The sequence below is a fragment of the Ranitomeya variabilis genome, chromosome 8 (genome assembly GCF_051348905.1).
Source record: "Ranitomeya variabilis isolate aRanVar5 chromosome 8, aRanVar5.hap1, whole genome shotgun sequence".
Taxonomy (NCBI): domain Eukaryota; kingdom Metazoa; phylum Chordata; class Amphibia; order Anura; family Dendrobatidae; genus Ranitomeya; species Ranitomeya variabilis.
This window is the reverse complement of record NC_135239.1, coordinates 162108526-162129648: the sequence shown is the minus strand read 5'-3', so window position 1 is coordinate 162129648 and position 21123 is coordinate 162108526. Positions and strand designations below refer to the sequence as shown.

The following is a 21123-nucleotide window of genomic DNA, read 5'->3' as shown; positions in this document are numbered from 1 at the left end:
TGTTCTCTTACCTGGTCGTGCAGACATCCAGGGGGCCTCTGGAGTTGATAAATGCAGTCAACTCGCCACCACTCAGATATTCCATGGCATAAAATGCATAGTCCTGTGCGAGAGGAGGGAAGATGATTGTAAATAATGCAGATTTTATCCATCCTTATAACATTTACTATGGTTCTGGGACCTCTACTGTGTGTCCAGAAGACATGTCTCCTTGTCTGCACACACTGGAGAGGTGTCCAGGGCGAAAATTAAGTCAAAATCCTCTAATGATAGCCACCAGTAATGGCGCCCAGGGAATACAGGCACATAGACCATGCAGCAGGGCTACTCATTTCCACAGGCAAAGATTGAATTTACAATCTAATGGAAGCAACTGGACATGATAGGGAGAAAGGAATTTTTAGAAAGTGAGGAGTCTCTTACCGCTGTCTGGAAGGTCCCATAGGCATGTGTGAAGAATCTGCTGTCTTCAGTGATTTCCAGGACCTCTCTCTCTAAGCGGATGGTGTGTTTAGCGTACTCCAACAATTCCCTCTTCTTGACCATCTTGACAGCCAGCTGAAGTCCGCTGGGTTGATGTGTCGCCAGCATGACCCTGCCAAAACTGCCTTCTCCAAGCTTCCTGGTAAAGATGAAACTCTCCAGGGAAAGACAGGCAGTCACTTCCTCTGAAGGGCTGGTGGTCTGAGCACCGATTACACCTAGATGGGAAAACAGATATAAGAACCAACAATTAATCTTACAGTCACACTCAGATATAATGCTACAATTAATTGGCAATTTTCAATCTATCATGAACTTTGAACCCTGATGAACCTGGTTACTACCATGTTCTGGCTGGAGAGCCCCAAGTATAGAAGGTGGAGAGCTCTGATGTAAATGGTAAGATGTACGGGATACGATTATGTCATTAGGTTACATTTTGTAAAATAAATGAACACTGTATATAAAAGATGGATGTGGCCTGTGACTAAAAAACTAAAGACTTTACCTTCTGGAGCTTGATCGATGGATTTGTCAGTCTCACGTCTTCTCTTTGTGGTGGTCTCAGTGTCAGATGTCCTCTTTCTCTTAAGTTGTTCTCTACAACTTTGATTTTCAGCTCTCTCATGATGTATGTGAGAGCTCCTGGTTTTAGCTGATCCGCTAAACCTTATTTCAGAGGTAACATCCTTTCCACTCTCAGATTCCACCATTCTTCCTCTCTTATTTGGGGGTGCATCTCCTCTCTTAGGAGAAGTGTTCCCTCTTTTTTTCCCCTTTTTAAGGGTCTTTATCTCTGGTGGATATCCAGAAGATGTTGTACAGGGATCATCTGTTTTCTTAACAGGTACGTCCTGTACAATGTCCTGAGAAGTTTCCACAATTTTTCCTCTCTTATTTGGGGTTTCATCTTCCTTCGCAGGAGATGAGTTCCCTCTTTTTTCCCCCTTTTTAAGGGTCTTTATCTCTGGTGGATATCCAGAAGATGTTGCACAGGGATCTTCTGTTTTCTCAACAGGTACGTCCTGTACAATGTCCTGAGAAGTTTCTCCTCGCTGAGAAAAACTCTCTTCCGTGCATCTCTTTTTAGCACTCCTCTTATTCTTTTCACTACACTTCCTTTTTCGTCCCATGATAAGTTAATATCAATAATAACGAATTTGTTAAGTGCGCAAAAGTCGTCTTCACTCTCCAACAGTTGAAGGTAAAGTAAGAAAAGTGACTTCGGAATCCTTAACCTAACAGTTAACTAGTATTGTGACATCATCGCCATTGTGACATCATCAGCCAGAGTGTAAGCGATGATGTCATCGGTTGCTGCAGGACTAAGTTTGACATAATCAGATGACCTAGTATAAGAAAAGTTTCGTTTTTCATAGTAACATAGTTAGCATTTTTTAAGATCCTACTCAAGGACCCTAAATGTTTTGCATCTAACTATTCAAAAATCTGTAAACACCTAGAAAATTCCCAATAACTGATGCAGCAACAAATAGATTAATAACCAAATAAATAAATAAATACGTTTTTTTATTCAATATACAAAATTGCTGGACATGATCTCATTAACCCCTTCACCCCCAAGGGTGGTTTGCACGTTAATGACCGGGCCAATTTTTACAATTCTGACCACTGTCCCTTTATGAGGCTATAACTCTGGAACGCTTTGACGGATCTTGGCGAATCTGACATTGTTTTCTCATGACATATTGTACTTCATGTTAGTGGTAAAATTTATTCGATATAACTTGCGTTTATTTGTGAAAAAAATGGAAATTTGGTGAAAATTTTGAAAATTTCGCAATTTTCCAACTTTGAATTTTTATGCCCTTAAATCACAGACATATGTCACACAAAATACTTAATAAGTAACATTTCCCACATGTCTACTTTACATCAGTACAATTTTGGAACCAAAATTTTTTTTTGTGACGGAGTTATAAGGGTTAAAAGTTGACCAGCAATTTCTCATTTTTACAACACCATTTTTTTTTAGGGACCACATCTCATTTGAAGTCATTTTGAGGGGTCTATATGATAGAAAATACTCAAGTGTGACACCATTCTAAAAACTGCACCCCTCAAGGTGCTCAAAACCACATTCAAGAAGTTTATTAACCCTTCAGGTGTTTCACAGGAATTTTTGGAATGTTTAAATAAAAATGAACATTTAACTTTTTTTCACACAAAATTTATTTCAGCTCCAATTTGTTTTATTTTACCAAGGGTAACAGGAGAAAATGGACCCCCAAAGTTGTTGTACAATTTGTCCTGAGTACGCTGATACCCCATATGTGGGGGTAAACCACTGTTTGGGCGTATGGCAGAGCTCGGAAGGAAAGGAGCGCCATTTGACTTTTCAATGCAAAATTGACTGGAATTGAGATGGGACGCCATGTTGCGTTTGGAGAGCCCCTGATGTGCCTAAACACTGAAACCCCCTACAAGTGACACCATTTTGGAAAGTAGACCCCCTAAGGAACTTATCTTGATGTGTGGTGAGCACTTTGACCCACCAAGTGCTTCACAGAAGTTTATAATGCAGAGCCGTAAAAATAAAAAATCATATTTTTTCACAAAAATGATCTTTTCGCCCCCAATTTTTTATTTTCCCAAGGGTAAGAGAAGAAATTGGACCCCAAAAAATGTTGTGCAATTTGTCCTGAGTACGCTGATACCCCATATGTGGGTGTAAACCATTGTTTGGGCGCATGGCAGAGCTTGGAAGGGAAGGAGCGCCATTTGACTTTTCAATGCAAAATTGACTGGAATTGAGATGGGACGCCATGTTGCGTTTGGAGAGCCCCTGATGTGCCTAAACATTGAAACTCCCTACAAGTGACACCATTTTGGAAAGTAGACCCCCTAAGGAACTTATCTAGATGTGTGGTGAGCACTTTGACCCACCAAGTGCTTCACAGAAGTTTATAATGCAGAGCCGTAAAAATAAAAAATCATATTTTTTCACAAAAATGATCTTTTCGCCCCCAATTTTTTATTTTCCCAAGGGTAAGAGAAGAAATTGGACCCCAAAAAATGTTGTGCAATTTGTCCTGAGTACGCTGATACCCCATATGTGGGTGTAAACCATTGTTTGGGCACATGGCAGAGCTTGGAAGGGAAGGAGCGCCATTTGACTTTTCAATGCAAAATTGACTGGAATTGAGATGGGACGCCATGTTGCGTTTGGAGAGCCCCTGATGTGCCTAAACATTGAAACTCCCTACAAGTGATACCATTTTGGAAAGTAGACCCCCTAAGGAACTTATCTAGATGTGTGGTGAGCACTTTGACCCACCAAGTGCTTCACAGAAGTTTATAATGCAGAGCCGTAAAAATAAAAAATCATATTTTTTCACAAAAATGATCTTTTCGCCCCCAATTTTTTATTTTCCCAAGGGTAAGAGAAGAAATTGGACCCCAAAAAATGTTGTGCAATTTGTCCTGAGTACGCTGATACCCCATATGTGGGTGTAAACCATTGTTTGGGCGCATGGCAGAGCTTGGAAGGGATGGAGCGCCATTTGACTTTTCAATGCAAAATTGACTGGAATTGAGATGGGACGCCATGTTGCGTTTGGAGAGCCCCTGATGTGCCTAAACATTGAAACTCCCTACAAGTGACACCATTTTGGAAAGTAGACCCCCTAAGGAACTTATCTAGATGTGTTTTGAGAGCTTTGAACCCCCAAGTGTTTCACTACAGATTATAACGCAGAGCCGTGAAAATAATTTTTTTTTTCTCAAAAATGATTTTTTAGCCCCCAGCTTTGTATTTTTACAAGGGTAACAGAATAAATTGGACCCCAAAATTTGTTTTCCAATTTGTCCTGAGTATGCTGATACCCCATATGTGGGGGGGAACCACTGTTTGGGCGCATGACAGAGCTCGGAAGGGAAGGAGCGCCATTTGGAATGCAGACTTAAATGGATTGGTCAGCAGCCGTCATGTTGCATTTGCAGAGCCCCTGATGTACCCAAACAGTACAAACCCCCCACAAGTGACCCCATATTGGAAACTAGACCTCCCAAGGAACTTATCTAGATGTGTTTTGAGAACTTTAAACCCCAAAGTGTTTCACAAAAATTTATAGCGCAAAGCCGTGAAAATAAAAATTCTTTTTTTTCACAAAAATGATTTTTTAGCCCCCAGTTTTGTATTTTCACAAGGGTAACAGGATAAATTAGACCCCAAAAGTTGTTGTCCAATTTGTCCTGAGTACGCTGATACCCCATATGTGGGGGGGAACCACTGTTTGGGTGCATGACAGAGCTCGGAAGGGAAGGAGCGCCATTTGGAATGCAGCCTTAAATGGATTGGTCTGCAGGCGTCACGTTGCATTTGCAGAGCCCCTGATGTACCCAAACAGTACAAACCCCCCACAAGTGACCCCATATTGGAAACTAGACCTCCCAAGGAACTTATCTAGATGTGTTGTGAGAACTTTGAACCCCCAAGTGTTTCACTACAGTTTATAACGCAGAGCCGTGAAAATAAAACATCTTTTTTTTCCCACAAAAATGATTTTTAGCCCCCCAAATTTTTATTTTCCTAAGGATAACAAGAGAACTTGGACCCCAGAAGTTGTTGTTCAATTTGTCCCGAGTACGCTGATAACACATATGTTGGGGTAAACCCCTTTTTGGGCGCACGGGAGAGCTCGGAAGGGAAGGAGCACTGTTTTACTTTTTCAACGCAGAATTGGCTGGAATTGAGATTGGATGCCATGTCGCGCTTGGAGAGCCCCTGATGTGCCTGGACAGTGGAAACTCCCCAATTCTACCTGAAACCCTAACCCAAACACACCCCTAACCCTAATCCCAACGGTAACCCTAACCACACCCCTAGCCCTGACACACCCATAATTCTAATCCCAACCCTAATCCAAACGTAAATGTAATCCAAACCCTAACCCTAACTTTAGCCCCAACCCTAACTTTAGCCCCAACCCTAACTTTACCTCCAACCCTAGCCCTAACCCTAACCCTAAACGTGACTGAAATACGTGGCACTGAAATACGTGGCACTGAAATACGTGGCACTGAAATACGTGGCACTGAAATACGTGGCACTGAAATACGTGATACGTGGCACTTAAATACGTGGCACTGAAACACGTGGCACTGAAATACGTGATACGTGGCACTGAAATACGTGGCACTGAAATACGTGGCACTTAAATACGTGGCACTTAAATACGTGGCACTTAAATATGTGATACGTGGCACTTAAATACGTGGCACTGAAATACGTGGCACTGAAATACGTGGCACTGAAATACGTGGCACATAAATACGTGGCACTTAAATACGTGGCACTTAAATACGTGGCACTGAAATATGTGATACGTGGCACTTAAATACGTGGCACTGAAACACGTGGCACTGAAATACGTGATACGTGGCACTGAAATACGTGGCACTGAAATACGTGCCACTGAAATACGTGGCACTGAAATACGTGGCACTGAAATACGTGGCACTGAAATACGTGATACGTGGCACTTAAATACGTGGCACTGAAACACGTGGCACTGAAATACGTGATACGTGGCACTGAAATACGTGGCACTGAAATACGTGGCACTGAAATACGTGGCACTTAAATACGTGGCACTTAAATACGTGGCACTTAAATATGGATCACACTCAGTTGGAGTAGCCTTTGGAAGTGGGGAATCACCAGAAATAATACACAAGACACGTCTTGTATAGTGTATCACTGGGAAGTCTCTGAAGCACGCCTGCCTTCAAGGTGCTATCCCTTCTTTATATAGTTGTATCGGTAGGTTTAGTGGTTATACAAGTTTTACATGTTTAAACAAAGAGACAAAACAGGAAAGAAAGAAACAGTTTCGTGGGCGGCAGTTTCACAACAAAACAATACAATACAGTTTCGCCTATGTGGCAGTTTCACAGAAAAGAAAAATAGGATTTCATACTATAGCTAAAATGTCCTTGAATGGATAGGTCAATATTGATCACAAATTCTTTTTGGTTCATTGAGGTAACCATTTTTGTTCCGCTCTTCACAACACTATCTACCCATACTGCCAACCCTTCGGATCCAAATATATAGTCTAGGTGAGAGAGAGAACGTCTGGTAGATGAGTGACAGGTATAGCCTTTTACCCCGGGATGGCGCGTTCTCCACAGATCCAACCAACCACTGCCCTCCATAAATAAAGCCTATTGAGATGGAGCCTGAGAGGAGGACTCTTCAGCTATCTCATCACCCAGTCTCAGCCTATCAAGGCGGCTATCCATGACTAGATTAAAATCTCCCATACAGATGACGTTTGCGTCCGGGAAACTTAGGGCATAGCTCATTGCCATCTGAAGTATTGATATATTAGCTGGAGGAGGGTTGTAAACACATAATATGACATATTCACGAGAGTTAATTATTGCATGTACGAAGACGAACCGACCTTCAGAGTCCCTCCTAGCTTCCCTCATCTCCCATCTAACGTCTCTATGAATTATCAGTGAGACCCCTCTTGAGTAGCTGGTGTGAAACACGTGTATGGACCATATCAGGCCGCGTCTCTAGTCTAATGTGTCTCTACCATTGCTACGATATGTGGATGGTAGCGCTTGATCTGCGAAAATACCTTAATCTTTTTCCGGGGAGATTTAATACCACGCACATTGCAGGTCATGCATATTATTTCAGACCCCATACTCACTCATCAAGAAATGGTAAATAGTATTGACCGGGCAATGCCTAGGGATAACACATAGAGGTCGAGAGATCCGTTGGCAGCGATTTCTACACACAGAACAGATAAAACAAACATAGAAAAAGAAACAGAGCAAAAACCAAAAAATGTAGGAGCGTAGTCCCATGCTCCTATTATCAAGTGAAAACGGGGATACCCTCGCTAGATTCAGCATCCGGTATTGTTGTTAGGTTAGACACCCACACAGAAAGCTCCATTATACCGTGTTTCCCCGAAAGTAAGACCCTGTCTTACATTAATTTTACCCCAAAAAGTCCCACCCTGTCTTACTTTCGGGGGAGGTCTTACATTAGCTGCAGAAATACGTTACCAACGTGTGGTGTCCTCCCCCAGATCTTGCGTAGTTTTCCGTTGGTGGCGTAGTGGTGTGCGCATGTCCAAGGTCCCAAATCCTCTGCCAGGGGATTGAAAATAGCAGCGATGTCCGTTATTCCTTCGGTGGTCGGTGGGCGCGGCCATCTTGCTTTGGCCGCGCGTGCGCAGGAGCGGCGCTCTGCTGGCCGCGGCTTCAGGAAAATGGCCGCGGGCATCCGCGCGTGCGCAGATGGCTGTCGCGGCGGCCATTTTCCTGAAGCCGCGGCCAGCAGAGCGCCGCAGCCAGCAGAGCGCCGCTTCTGCGCACGCGCGGCCAAAGCAAGATGGCCGCGCCCACCGAACACCGAAGGAATAACGGACATCGCTGCAATTTTCAATCCCCTGGCAGAGGATTTGGGGGATAGCGGCGGCCCAAAGGTAAGGGCCTTATATTTCACAGTGGCCCCCCAACCCTGCCTTACATTCGGGGGAGGCCTTACATTGAAGGACCCCCCCGTAACCCCCACCCTGTCTTACTTTCGGGGGGGTCCTACTTTCGGGGAAACACGGTATAATTATTCGCACAAGTACATTAGGATTTCTTTACATTGAACACCTTGTGGACCCGTAGCCACTCAGCCGCCTCCTCCGGATCAGTGAAGAATGTAGAGTAACCCTCATGAACGACCCGCAGTCGGGCAGGATAAATCATGGAGTATACAGCATTCCGGTCTCTAATTTGTTTCTTAATTTCCATGAACCGTGCCCGCTGCTTCTGAAGCTCCATGGAGAAATCCGGACAGATCGAAATTGTGGCATTGTGAAATTTGATGGGGCTCTTCTGCCTTGCCAGACGTAGAATAGCGTCTCTATCCTTGCAGTTGAGAAGACGTGCCAAAAAAGGTCTAGGCGGAGCACCTTCCAGGGTCCAAGGGGATTACAAATCAACATGCAGCCCACACTTTAAAGGGGTCTAAATGGCAGGATAGCATTAGGAATTGGGAGCCCTCCTGGGGTACGTCTTCTCTCTTCAGCTACATAGCCACGCCCCTCACTATGTATATTTTTTGCCAAAAATACAAAGTAAATGTGTCATCTTTAGTCCTTGTAGAGATCATTTAATCTTCAACTTACTTAACTATTCACAATAACAGTAATTTTGGCTAGAGGTGCCAAACTTTGACATGACGCTGTAAAGGTTGATCAGCAATTTCCATTTTTCCAACAAAATTTACATAACCATTTTTTAGGGACCACATCAGTTGAAGTGACTTTTGGGGGAAAATACTCAAAAGTGACACCTTTAAAAAAACCTGCACCCCTCAAAGTCCTCACAACCACATTCAGGAAGTTTATTAACCCTTCTGGTGCTTCACAGAAAATAGTGCAATGTGAAAGTATAAATGACCATTTACTTTATTTTCGTAAAATTTTTACTTTAGCCCCATATTTTGTATTTTCACAATGGTAACAGGAGAAAATGGAAATTACAATTTGTTATGTAGTTTCTCCTGAGTACACCGATACCCCATATGTGTTTCGGCGCATGGCAGGGCTCGGAAGAGAAGCAGCGGCGTTTGACTTTTTGAACGCAAAAATAGCTGGAATCGAGAGCAGACGCCATGTCACGTTTGGAGAGCCCCTGATGTGCCTAAACAGTGGAAACCCCCCACAAGTGACCAGATTTTGTAAACTAGACCCCTCAAGGAATGTACCTAAATGTGTGGTGAGCACCTTGAACCCCCAGGTGCTTCATAGAAGTTTATAAAGTAGAGCCATGAAAATAAAAAAAAAATCAAATTTTCCCCACAAAAATGTTCTTTTAGCCCAAATTTTTTTATTTTCATTTTTATGTTTGGCTGCAGTCACACACTAAAAGACACTTATTACTGCTTCGCCATATTTTGAGAGCTATAATTTTCCTATAAACCTGCCAACAGAGTCATGTGATGGCTTCTTTTTTTGTGGGACAAGGTTGATGTTTTTATTAAATACATGCAAAGTTCATATTTGGGCAAATAGACCAGATAGTGGGAAAAATTCCCTACCAGATATACAGATATATATATATATATATATATATATATATATATATATATATATATATATATATATATATATATATGCACCTGGATGGAGTGTACAAGTTGACACAATATATTCAATGCCGCCTATTATTCATTTACCTGTGTGTCAGGATGATGCTGCAGGGATGGTGGTTCCAAATGTGGAAGGTCCTTGCGGTATGCACTAGTTTGTGCATGCCAGATTCCACCAAACAGAGAAGGCTTCCTTGCTGGTGGGGCGCCGTCCTGGCCAGTGACAGACGCCTCTGATTGTTGGTAACAAGTTACCGCCTGTGGGTGTCCAGGTCAGAAGCCGGCGAACAGCCAGCAAAGTGCAGGAAGCTGCAGGACTTTGCGTAATGTCACGGTCACGTGATACCTCACGGGACTGGCTATGGCTATGGAGCGCCCTACGGACCACAATCCAACGCGTTTTGGAATCACTGATTCCTTCGTCAGGAAATTTTCACCAAATTTCAGTTTTTTTCACAAATAAACGCAGGTAATATCAAAGAAATTTTACCAGTATCATGAAATACAATATGTCACAAGAAAACAATGTCAGATTCACCGGGATCTGTTGAAGCGTTCCAGAGTTATTACCTCATAAAGGGACAGTGGTCAGAATTGGAAAAATTGGCCCGGTCATTAACGTGCAAACCACCCTTGGCGGTTAAGGGGTTAAAACTATTTTTTAAATTTTTTTTACTTTATTTTTACTTTTTTACTTTGTCCCTCTATGTAACTTTCACTTTTATCACTCTAATCGCTGTTATAAAGCATTTGCAATGATTTACAGCTGTCAGGTCTTGTTTAGCTTGTTTAGACCATGCTCTGAGCATGGTGTAACAAGTTTGCTAGCCTCGTGACCAGGGTCACCATGGCAGCGATGAGGCCCTTGCGGAGGCACCGATCGGAGCGGAGAGAGAGCCCCCTCCCTTTCCCTGCCCGTTATATGTTGCGATTGATATAATTCACAGCATTTAGGGGGTTAAACTGCGGAGACAAGTGCGGGCGCCGCTCCTGGCAGTGAGAGCTGGGTTACAGCTTTCATGTTAGCTGAACGTCTGGTGGCGATCGCGCATAATTGCCATGACATACGCCGTACATCCAAGGTTGGGAAGGTTATAAAACTGTGAATATGATTTTTTTTTTCTAAATGTTTTAATTTTTAGCACTTTCCCTTCAATGTACCAAATCACACCCGAAAACTGATGTGGATTACATACCCACTTAAAAGTAGGCGTCCTGTGCAGTTTCTTGTATTCTCGGGGGCAGGATCTGAACATTCCTATTGTAGACGCTGAGATATGTGCTTTTTATGGGACAGATATACAATAGATTAGCGACTGACGGACATTAGGCCTCATGGGGAGATGGAAGAGAGTGATAATGTCAGAGTTAGAGGCTGCAGGAAGATGCATAAACCCATAGTCCTAGTAACAATGTAACCTCAGTCAGTTATAGATGCGAGTCAGCTGTGTATCCAACCCACTGCCGCCTTGTAGGACGCGCTCTCCGCTCCTGAGCCCGCTCCATGCACTCACAACCAACATCCGCTGTACATATACAGCTAAATAAAATCCTCATAGCGCACGTAGTAACAGAAAACCCGGAGTTCTAGTAACAACACAACCTCATTCTCAGGAGGAAGCAATAACAACGTATAGGGAGGGCTGTAGGAAGGAGCCGGTGAGTTTACGTGTTACATCGTAACTGTGCAGACTACTAGAGGCTCAAAACCTACTTATTCAGAAATTCATGTTTTATGTCACTGTGGACATCAGTGAATTCTTACAGGTGTGTAATGTAGAGGATAAGTAATAGTATATGAACGTCCTGACACTGTGCAGTGTTACCACCTTTCTATATGTCACATACTGGTGATAAATACAGAAATACACGAGATACAGGATGATGATGTTCAATAATTAATAATTTATTTTTTTTTCTCCTAGCAGTATGTTTTGAGTTGTGGGAGGAAACCGGAGTACCCGGGGAAAACCCACACAGACACGGGGAGAACATGCAAACTCTGTGCAGATGGTGTCCCAGATTTACACCCAAGAGCACCGCGCTGCTCGCGAACAGTGCTGATCACTGCGCCACCGTGCCGTCCTGTAGTCTGACGGTCCTACATCTCCAAGCAGCATGCCAGCCAGGTGAGTTATGGGGCAGCAATAGAGAATGCAGGACACTATGGTCTCTGATATGTAACAGAGTAGATGGAAGAACTCGGGGTGGGATAACAACAGACCCCGCCTGTTTCTTCAGACCACACCCAGGTCCACGCCTCCCTGACCCAGTAGTCAGGTATTGGGGGGAGGGAACTAAGTTATATTTCCATTGCTGTTATTTCTGCGGCTTTCAATGCTCTTCCACCTGTTGCTGATGTAGGAGAAGCCACAGAACAGCCGCTGGTCCTTCGGGGTTATAGGTGGTTCCTGAGCTTCAATGCCAGACATCACTTGGTCCAATTCAATTTGTTTGCTGGTTTCCAAAACTGGGATCTATAGAAGAAAACAAATTAGTCTGGTTACTTCATTAGGTATTTAATTATATCCGTCCCCTCCTGAGGGCACCTGTACAGATTGTGGATGAGCCGTGGTAACCGTGTGCAGATTACCGCTAATCGCCATGATGCATCGTTACCTGCAGCTTGAGAACAAGTCAACTACTGGTGCTGCCTGGCAATCTGCGGTATCCACATCTGCTACAACTGCACCATAAACTTTTGGTCACACGTTGCAACCACATCGGGTTCTTTTGCCGCAGTATCAACAAAAATTCATAATTCTGTTGTGGTTTTTCTTCCGAAAATTGCAAGAGCAACATGGCTCTTTCGCAAAAAAAATGCAGAGTGTGAACACAGCATAACGAATCCAAGTTATTCACTAAGTGGCCTTCTGAAGAATTGGGGACAATAATTACACTTTTGAGAAATATGTAAAAGCCTGTCCATCCTGCCCCATACTGTAATTCCTCCCATTTACCAGCAGGGGAGGATAAACACATTCTGGCCTACACTATGTAGGATTGTTACTCATTATTTGAGTATTTCTTACACGTTATTATCACATTACACAGACGAGCAGGTGACATTATAATAAAATAACGCTGTGCACTTACAGGTGTCATTGTAAATGGTGGAAGTGACCTTCCCGCCTCTAATTCCTTCCAGTTTATGGGCGAGAAGAATGGATGTCCTTTTAAATTGCTGCAAACATCCTGCCTCTTCTTTGGTGTTTTACACAAGAGCTGCAAATAAATAAGAACCATTATTATATCACAAGTAATAATAGAAATAATCTCAGAAAAAAAGCAGTTACAGAATTGATTTCTAATTTTCTTACAGAAAGATGAATTTATTTAAACAGCCATTGCTAGGAACAAATGCGATAGGACAGGATAAGATAGGATAATACAGGATACGATAGTAAAGTAAAGGATAGGATAGGACAGGATAAGACTGGATAGTACAGAACAGGATGGTACAGGATCGGATAGGACAGGATAGGATGGTACAGGATCGGATAGTACAGGATAGGACAGGATAGCACAGGATAGGTCATCAGTAGTTGATCAGTCAGGGACTGATACCCTGTGTGGAGAGGTTTTGGTGAGCGCCGCAGCCTCTTTATTGTATAAATTGGCCTGTAGATGAGAACGCTGTACATATAGGAATATAGGAGAGGCTGTCCCGGGGCTCCAGCATTGTCCCAATTCCTTCTATTGGATAAAGCTGAAATACCCAATACAGTGGTGATGAAATGTACGGTGTATTATCAAAACTCATGACTGGTCTATGCTTCCTATGTCTCCAGGTATATTTGTCTATTTACTCACTCTCTCTATGACATCCCTCAGCTGAGAATCCATGGTGTTTGGATAGCAAGGTTTATCACATGTCACTGAATAGGCAACCCTTCGTAAACACGAACCAGAGTAAAACGGGGAATATCCTGTGGCCATTTGGTAGACTGTGACCCCAAAAGCGAACAGGTCAACAGTGTAATTATAGGGCTGTCGACGAGCCATCTGTGGAAACATAAGATTAGAAGAGTAAGTTAGTACATTGTCCATCCTGGGAGAGAGAAAACAATTGTGGTCCATGTTTACTGGTAGAGTTTTTCCACACCTAAGCCCCCATACATAATACATGTCAGCCAAAAGATCATTTGGTTGATAGCTACCTCTCCCATGAACAGGAACTCACAGTTCAGCCAAGACCTTCTATGTTCTCTATTAGAGAAACTCTGCCAGACTCCAAAAAATAAAGGATTGATCATTGGAAATCCAATGTGCTAGATCCTTCTCCTCCTGGATATAGAGTCTAGAGGCCCCAGTACACATTAGAATGTTGGCTGATCCTTCTGATATTGGCCGGTTTGGCTGACTTTAGTCTAATATGTATGGGGGCCCTTACACAGTCTATCTATTAGTTAGCGTTAGTAAATGTGGGCCGCTGTGGTGATAGATCTGTGATTCCACAAGCTCCACATTAAGGGAGAATTGCAGGTGGATAATAAAGTATGAGATATTAGTAGTCACATAGTCACCTCAGGAGCCATATAGCCAGGAGTGCCTTGAAAGCCTCTGATCTTCTGACAGCCAAATACATTCATAGCAGCAAGGCCAAAATCAGCAATCTTAGCGTGTCCATCGCCGTCCAGAAGAATGTTGTCTGGTTTTAAATCCCTTAAAAAGAAAGAAAAATAGTTCTGTGAATCAGACATAGATGACCTGTAGTGCTGGTTACTGTGGGGGCTTCACAGGACCACTCACTAAACACTGGGGGCAGATTCACTAATCCTATCTTGTGTAGACATATACCAGGCTTTCTGAATATGCGCCAAATTCATCACAGTGACTGTTTGACAAATTAGGAGCATCTTCAGAGACTTTTGTCTGATGTTACACCACTATTGTTTTAATTACTTAGAGCCAATAATTTTCACAAAAATCTGGTTACAGTTTAGTTGCACGTTGTGACATTGTAAACCACATGGATTCCTATCAAACTATTCCCATTTCCATAAAAGCCTTGTCCCCTCTTCGAGTGAGCCCAAAAAAGGGTCTAAAACACTTCATAAATGTGGTACACGTCCTGTTCACCAGATTTTTGGCACAAATAACACCACAATTCTGGCACATTTATCTATTTCCCATAGTAAATCTTTCCCTATGTATAAAAGAAGAAATGACTTATTACCGGTGAATAATCCCCCGACTGTGGAGAAACTGTATTCCACTCAAGATTTCTGCTGCAAGGAACCTAATAAGGAAGAAAAAAAATCCTATCAGCATTAATTGTTCTAATGCACCACTAATAACTATGAGGGGAGACAGCGGCCACAGAAATCACAGAGCGGCTGTTCTCTTACCTGGTCGTGCAGACATCCAGGGGGCCTCTGGAATTGATAAATGCAGTCAACTCGCCACCAGTCAGATATTCCATGGCATAAAATGCATAGTCCTGTGCGAGAGGAGGGAAGATGATTGTAAATAATGCAGATTTTATCCATCCTGATAACATTTACTATGGTTCTGGGACCTCTACTGTGTGTCCAGAAGACATGTCTCCTTGTCTGCACACACTGGAGAGGTGTCCAGGGCGAAAATTAAGTCAAAATCCTCTAATGATAGCCACCAGTAATGGCGCCCAGGGAATACAGGCACACAGAGCATGCAGCAGGGCTACTCATTTCCACAGGCAAAGATTGAATTTACAATCTAATGGAAGCAACTGGACATGATAGGGAAAAAGGAATTTTTAGAAAGTGAGGAGTCTCTTACCGCTGTCTGGAAGGTCCCATAGGCATGTGTGAAGAATCTGCTGTCTTCAGTGATTTCCAGGACCTCTCTCTCTAAGCGGATGGTGCGTTTAGCGTACTCCAACAATTCCCTCTTCTTGACCATCTTGACAGCCAGCTGAAGTCCGCTGGGTTGATGTGTCGCCAGCATCACCCTGCCAAAACTGCCTTCTCCAAGCTTCCTGGTAAAGATGAAACTCTCCAGGGAAAGACAGGCAGTCACTTCCTCTGAAGGGCTGGTGGTCTGAGCACCGATTACACCTAGATGGGAAAACAGATATAAGAACCAACAATTAATCTTACAGTCACACTCAGATATAATGCTACAATTAATTGGCAATTTTCAATCTATCATGAACTTTGAACCCTGATGAACCTGGTTACTACCATGTTCTGGCTGGAGAGCCCCAAGTATAGAAGGTGGAGAGCTCTGATGTAAGTGGTAAGATGTACGGGATACGATTATGTCATTAGGTTACATTTTGTAAAATAAATGAACACTGTATATAAAAGATGGATGTGGCCTGTGACTAAAAAACTAAAGACTTTACCTTCTGGAGCTTGATCGATGGATTTGTCAGTCTCACGTCTTCTCTTTGTGGTGGTCTCAGTGTCAGATGTCCTCTTTCTCTTAAGTTGTTCTCTACAACTTTGATTTTCAGCTCTCTCATGATGTATGTGAGAGCTCCTGGTTTTAGCTGATCCGCTAAACCTTATTTCAGAGGTAACATCCTTTCCACTCTCAGATTCCACCATTCTTCCTTTCTTATTTGGGGGTGCATCTCCTCTCTTAGGAGAAGTGTTCCCTCTTTTTTTCCCCTTTTTAAGGGTCTTTATCTCTGGTGGATATCCAGAAGATGTTGTACAGGGATCATCTGTTTTCTTAACAGGTACGTCCTGTACAATGTCCTGAGAAGTTTCCACAATTTTTCCTCTCTTATTTGGGGTTTCATCTTCCTTCGCAGGAGATGAGTTCCCTCTTTTTTCCCCCTTTTTAAGGGTCTTTATCTCTGGTGGATATCCAGAAGATGTTGCACAGGGATCTTCTGTTTTCTCAACAGGTACGTCCTGTACAATGTCCTGAGAAGTTTCTCCTCGCTGAGAAAAACTCTCTTCCGTGCATCTCTTTTTAGCACTCCTCTTATTCTTTTCACTACACTTCCTTTTTCGTCCCATGATAAGTTAATATCAATAATAACGAATTTGTTAAGTGCGCAAAAGTCGTCTTCACTCTCCAACAGTTGAAGGTAAAGTAAGAAAAGTGACTTCGGAATCCTTAACCTAACAGTCACCTAGTATTGTGACATCATCGCCATTGTGACATCATCAGCCAGAGTGTAAGCGATGATGTCATCGGTTGCTGCAGGACTAAGTTTGACATAATCAGATGACCTAGTATAAGAAAAGTTTCGTTTTTCATAGTAACATAGTTAGCATTTTTTAAGATCCTACTCAAGGACCCTAAATGTTTTGCATCTAACTATTCAAAAATCTGTAAACACCTAGAAAATTCCCAATAACTGATGCAGCAACAAATAGATTAATAACCAAATAAATAAATAAATAAATAAATAAATAAATACGTTTTTTTATTCAATATACAAAATTGCTGGACATGATCTCATTAACCCCTTCACCCCCAAGGGTGGTTTGCACGTTAATGACCGGGCCAATTTTTACAATTCTGACCACTGTCCCTTTATGAGGCTATAACTCTGGAACGCTTTGACGGATCTTGGCGAATCTGACATTGTTTTCTCATGACATATTGTACTTCATGTTAGTGGTAAAATTTATTCGATATAACTTGCGTTTATTTGTGAAAAAAATGGAAATTTGGCGAAAATTTTGAAAATTTCGCAATTTTCCAACTTTGAATTTTTATGCCCTTAAATCACAGACATATGTCACACAAAATACTTAATAAGTAACATTTCCCACATGTCTACTTTACATCAGTACAATTTTGGAACCAAAATTTTTTTTTGTGACGGAGTTATAAGGGTTAAAAGTTGACCAGCAATTTCTCATTTTTACAACACCATTTTTTTTTAGGGACCACATCTCATTTGAAGTCATTTTGAGGGGTCTATATGATAGAAAATACTCAAGTGTGACACCATTCTAAAAACTGCACCCCTCAAGGTGCTCAAAACCACATTCAAGAAGTTTATTAACCCTTCAGGTGTTTCACAGGAATTTTTGGAATGTTTAAATAAAAATGAACATTTAACTTTTTTTCACACAAAATTTATTTCAGCTCCAATTTGTTTTATTTTACCAAGGGTAACAGGAGAAAATGGACCCCCAAAGTTGTTGTACAATTTGTCCTGAGTACGCTGATACCCCATATGTGGGGGTAAACCACTGTTTGGGCGTATGGCAGAGCTCGGAAGGAAAGGAGCGCCATTTGACTTTTCAATGCAAAATTGACTGGAATTGAGATGGGACGCCATGTTGCGTTTGGAGAGCCCCTGATGTGCCTAAACACTGAAACCCCCTACAAGTGACACCATTTTGGAAAGTAGACCCCCTAAGGAACTTATCTTGATGTGTGGTGAGCACTTTGACCCACCAAGTGCTTCACAGAAGTTTATAATGCAGAGCCGTAAAAATAAAAAATCATATTTTTTCACAAAAATGATCTTTTCGCCCCCAATTTTTTATTTTCCCAAGGGTAAGAGAAGAAATTGGACCCCAAAAAATGTTGTGCAATTTGTCCTGAGTACGCTGATACCCCATATGTGGGTGTAAACCATTGTTTGGGCGCATGGCAGAGCTTGGAAGGGAAGGAGCGCCATTTGACTTTTCAATGCAAAATTGACTGGAATTGAGATGGGACGCCATGTTGCGTTTGGAGAGCCCCTGATGTGCCTAAACATTGAAACTCCCTACAAGTGACACCATTTTGGAAAGTAGACCCCCTAAGTAACTTATCTAGATGTGTGGTGAGCACTTTGACCCACCAAGTGCTTCACAGAAGTTTATAATGCAGAGCCGTAAAAATAAAAAATCATATTTTTTCACAAAAATGATCTTTTCGCCCCCAATTTTTTATTTTCCCAAGGGTAAGAGAAGAAATTGGACCCCAAAAAATGTTGTGCAATTTGTCCTGAGTACGATGATACCCCATATGTGGGTGTAAACCATTGTTTGGGCGCATGGCAGAGCTTGGAAGGGAAGGAGCGCCATTTGACTTTTCAATGCAAAATTGACTGGAATTGAGATGGGACGCCATGTTGCGTTTGGAGAGCCCCTGATGTGCCTAAACATTGAAACTCCCTACAAGTGATACCATTTTGGAAAGTAGACCCCCTAAGGAACTTATCTAGATGTGTGGTGAGTAGGGTTGAGCGACTTTCATTTTTTTAAGATCGAGTCTGGTTTTGTGAAACCCGATTTAGTCCAGAGTCGAGTCGAGTGAAGTCGGCCGATTATCGCTAAAAGTCGGGGATCGACCGAAACACGAAACCCAATGCAAGTCAATGGGGAAGCATAGCCGGCAGTGAGTGGAGGCCAGGAAAACACCTACAGTGCACATTTTACTGCCAAAAACATCCATTCTTGTTTTCTGAAGCTTGTCAATCTTAATTAACTTTATACTAATAGTTGGGCACTGGAAATTGGGGGTCATTTGACAAAAGTTGTGGGGGTAGGGCTGGTTCAAGGTTTTAGTGGGCCCAGGAAACATGGACTACGTCATGGCGGTGGAGCAGGGAGAGGTAAGTATTTAAACGTTGCAAGCGCTGTGATCCTGAGCAAGCAGGGGGGGCCCACTCGTTCGCATTGGCACTGGCACAGGGCCCCTCAAAGTACGGCGGTGTGTTTGCATGGCGGGGGCGCCTCCCACCAGCAGCGACACTTTTGCGTACTCTGAGTGGCCCTGTGCCAGTGACGTCGCCAACGAGTATGCCCCCCCACCTGATGAAGGAACCTGCACTTTCATCTGCACCTTCCTCTTTGTCCCTGTGTAAGGTGGTATAATATGCGGGAAGGGGAACCTTACTTTCAGCAGGGTCAGATTCTGGCTGTGTAGAGTACAAGGGGAATGTAGTGGTCTAGGTCAATGTACCAGCAGACTCATCTAGCAGTGGCTGGGCAATGGGCAGGATGATGAGGAAACAGATATAGGGCCAAAGAATAAAGTAGGCTAAATGCAGATCAAAATTGGTAACAGGACTAAACAGGCGGCATTGCTTTGTTCAGTGGAGTAGCAAACCCAAGAGCAGCAGACACTGTTTCAAGGGCCTAACCACACTAGTAGGCCAAATGCAGTTTAATATCTGATAGTATAGGCCGAAAGCCAGAATGTGGAAGCTCAGCTTTGTTCAGTTGAGGACAACACCAGGGAGGGGCAGACACCGTTAGTAGGCCCTAACCACCATTTTGTTTTTTAAAAAACACTTAATGAGAGCCAGAAGGTTGAAGCTCAGCTTTATTCAGTTGAGGGCAACACCAGGGAGGGGCAGACACCGTTAGTAGGCCCTAAACACCATTTTGTTTTTTAAAAAACACTTAATGAGAGCCAGAAGGTTGAAGCTCAGCTTTATTCAGTTGAGGGCAACACCAGGCAGGGGCAGACACCGTTAGTAGGCCCTAACCACCATTTTGTTTTTTAAAAAACACTTAATGAGAGCCAGAAGGTTGAAGCTCAGCTTTATTCAGTTGAGGGCAACACCAGGCAGGGGCAGACACCGTTAGTAGGCCGGAACCACCAATGTGTTTAAAAACAGCAGTTAATCAGAGCCGGAAGGTAGAAGCTCAGCTTTATTCAGTTGAGGGCAACACCAGGGAGGGGCAGAAGCCGTTAGTAGGCCCTAACCACCATTTTGTTTTTTAAAAACACTTAATGAGAGCCAGAAGGTTGAAGCTCAGCTTTATTCAGTTGAGGGCAACACCAGGCAGGGGCAGACACCGTTAGTAGGCCGGAACCACCAATGTGTTTAAAAACAGCAGTTAATCAGAGCCGGAAGGTAGAAGCTCAGCTTTATTCAGTTGAGGGCAACACCAGGGAGGGGCAGAAGCCGTTAGTAGGCCCTAACCACCATTTTGTTTTTTAAAAAACACTTAATGAGAGCCAGAAGGTTGAAGCTCAGCTTTATTCAGTTGAGGGCAACACCAGGCAGGGGCAGACACCGTTAGTAGGCCCTAACCACCATTTTGTTTTTTAAAAAACACTTAATGAGAGCCAGAAGGTTGAAGCTCAGCTTTATTCAGTTGAGGGCAACACCAGGCAGGGGCAGACACCGTTAGTAGGCCGGAACCACCAATGTGTTTAAAAACAGCAGTTAATCAGAGCCGGAAGGTAGAAGCTCAGCTTTATTCAGTTGAGGGCAACACCAGGCAGGGGCAGACACCGTTAGTAGGCCCTAACCACCATTTTGTTTTTTAAAAAACACTTAATGAGAGCCAGAAGGTTGAAGCTCAGCTTTATTCAGTTGAGGGCAACACCAGGCAGGGGCAGACACCGTTAGTAGGCCCTAACCACCATTTTGTTTTTTAAAAAACACTTAATGAGAGCCAGAAGGTTGAAGCTCAGCTTTATTCAGTTGAGGGCAACACCAGGCAGGGGCAGACACCGTTAGTAGGCCGGAACCACCAATGTGTTTAAAAACAGCAGTTAATCAGAGCCGGAAGGTAGAAGCTCAGCTTTATTCAGTTGAGGGCAACACCAGGCAGGGGCAGACACCGTTAGTAGGCCCTAACCACCATTTTGTTTTTTAA

At 43.0% G+C, this 21123-nt stretch overlaps 1 protein-coding gene across 1 annotated transcript; it reads right to left on the bottom strand.

Moving 5' to 3' along the window:
* Positions 1 to 11504: 11504 nt before the first annotated feature.
* LOC143787597 (protein kinase C theta type-like) lies at positions 11505 to 14310 on the bottom strand. Its single transcript, XM_077276488.1, has 4 exons — positions 14146 to 14310; positions 13433 to 13624; positions 12716 to 12844; positions 11505 to 12096 (listed from the first exon to the last, which is right to left on the bottom strand). Exons 1-4 carry the CDS (start codon positions 14209 to 14211, stop codon positions 11917 to 11919), a joined length of 567 nt encoding a protein of 188 aa, XP_077132603.1. The 5' UTR covers positions 14212 to 14310; the 3' UTR covers positions 11505 to 11916.
* Between the last annotated feature and the right edge of the window lie 6813 nt (positions 14311 to 21123).

What these genes read in the sequence shown, in the direction of transcription:
- LOC143787597 (XM_077276488.1), bottom strand. Translation starts at nt 14,211, where the DNA reads ATGAATGTATTTGGCTGTCAGAAGATCAGAGGCTTTCAAGGCACTCCT. An exon ending in TGAGGGATGTCATAGAGAGA is followed by an intron (nt 12,845 to 13,432) that starts GTGAGTAAATAG and finishes ATTTATTTGCAG; the next exon opens with CTCTTGTGTAAAACACCAAA. An exon ending in CACCATTTACAATGACACCT is followed by an intron (nt 12,097 to 12,715) that starts GTAAGTGCACAG and finishes TTTCTTCTATAG; the next exon opens with ATCCCAGTTTTGGAAACCAG.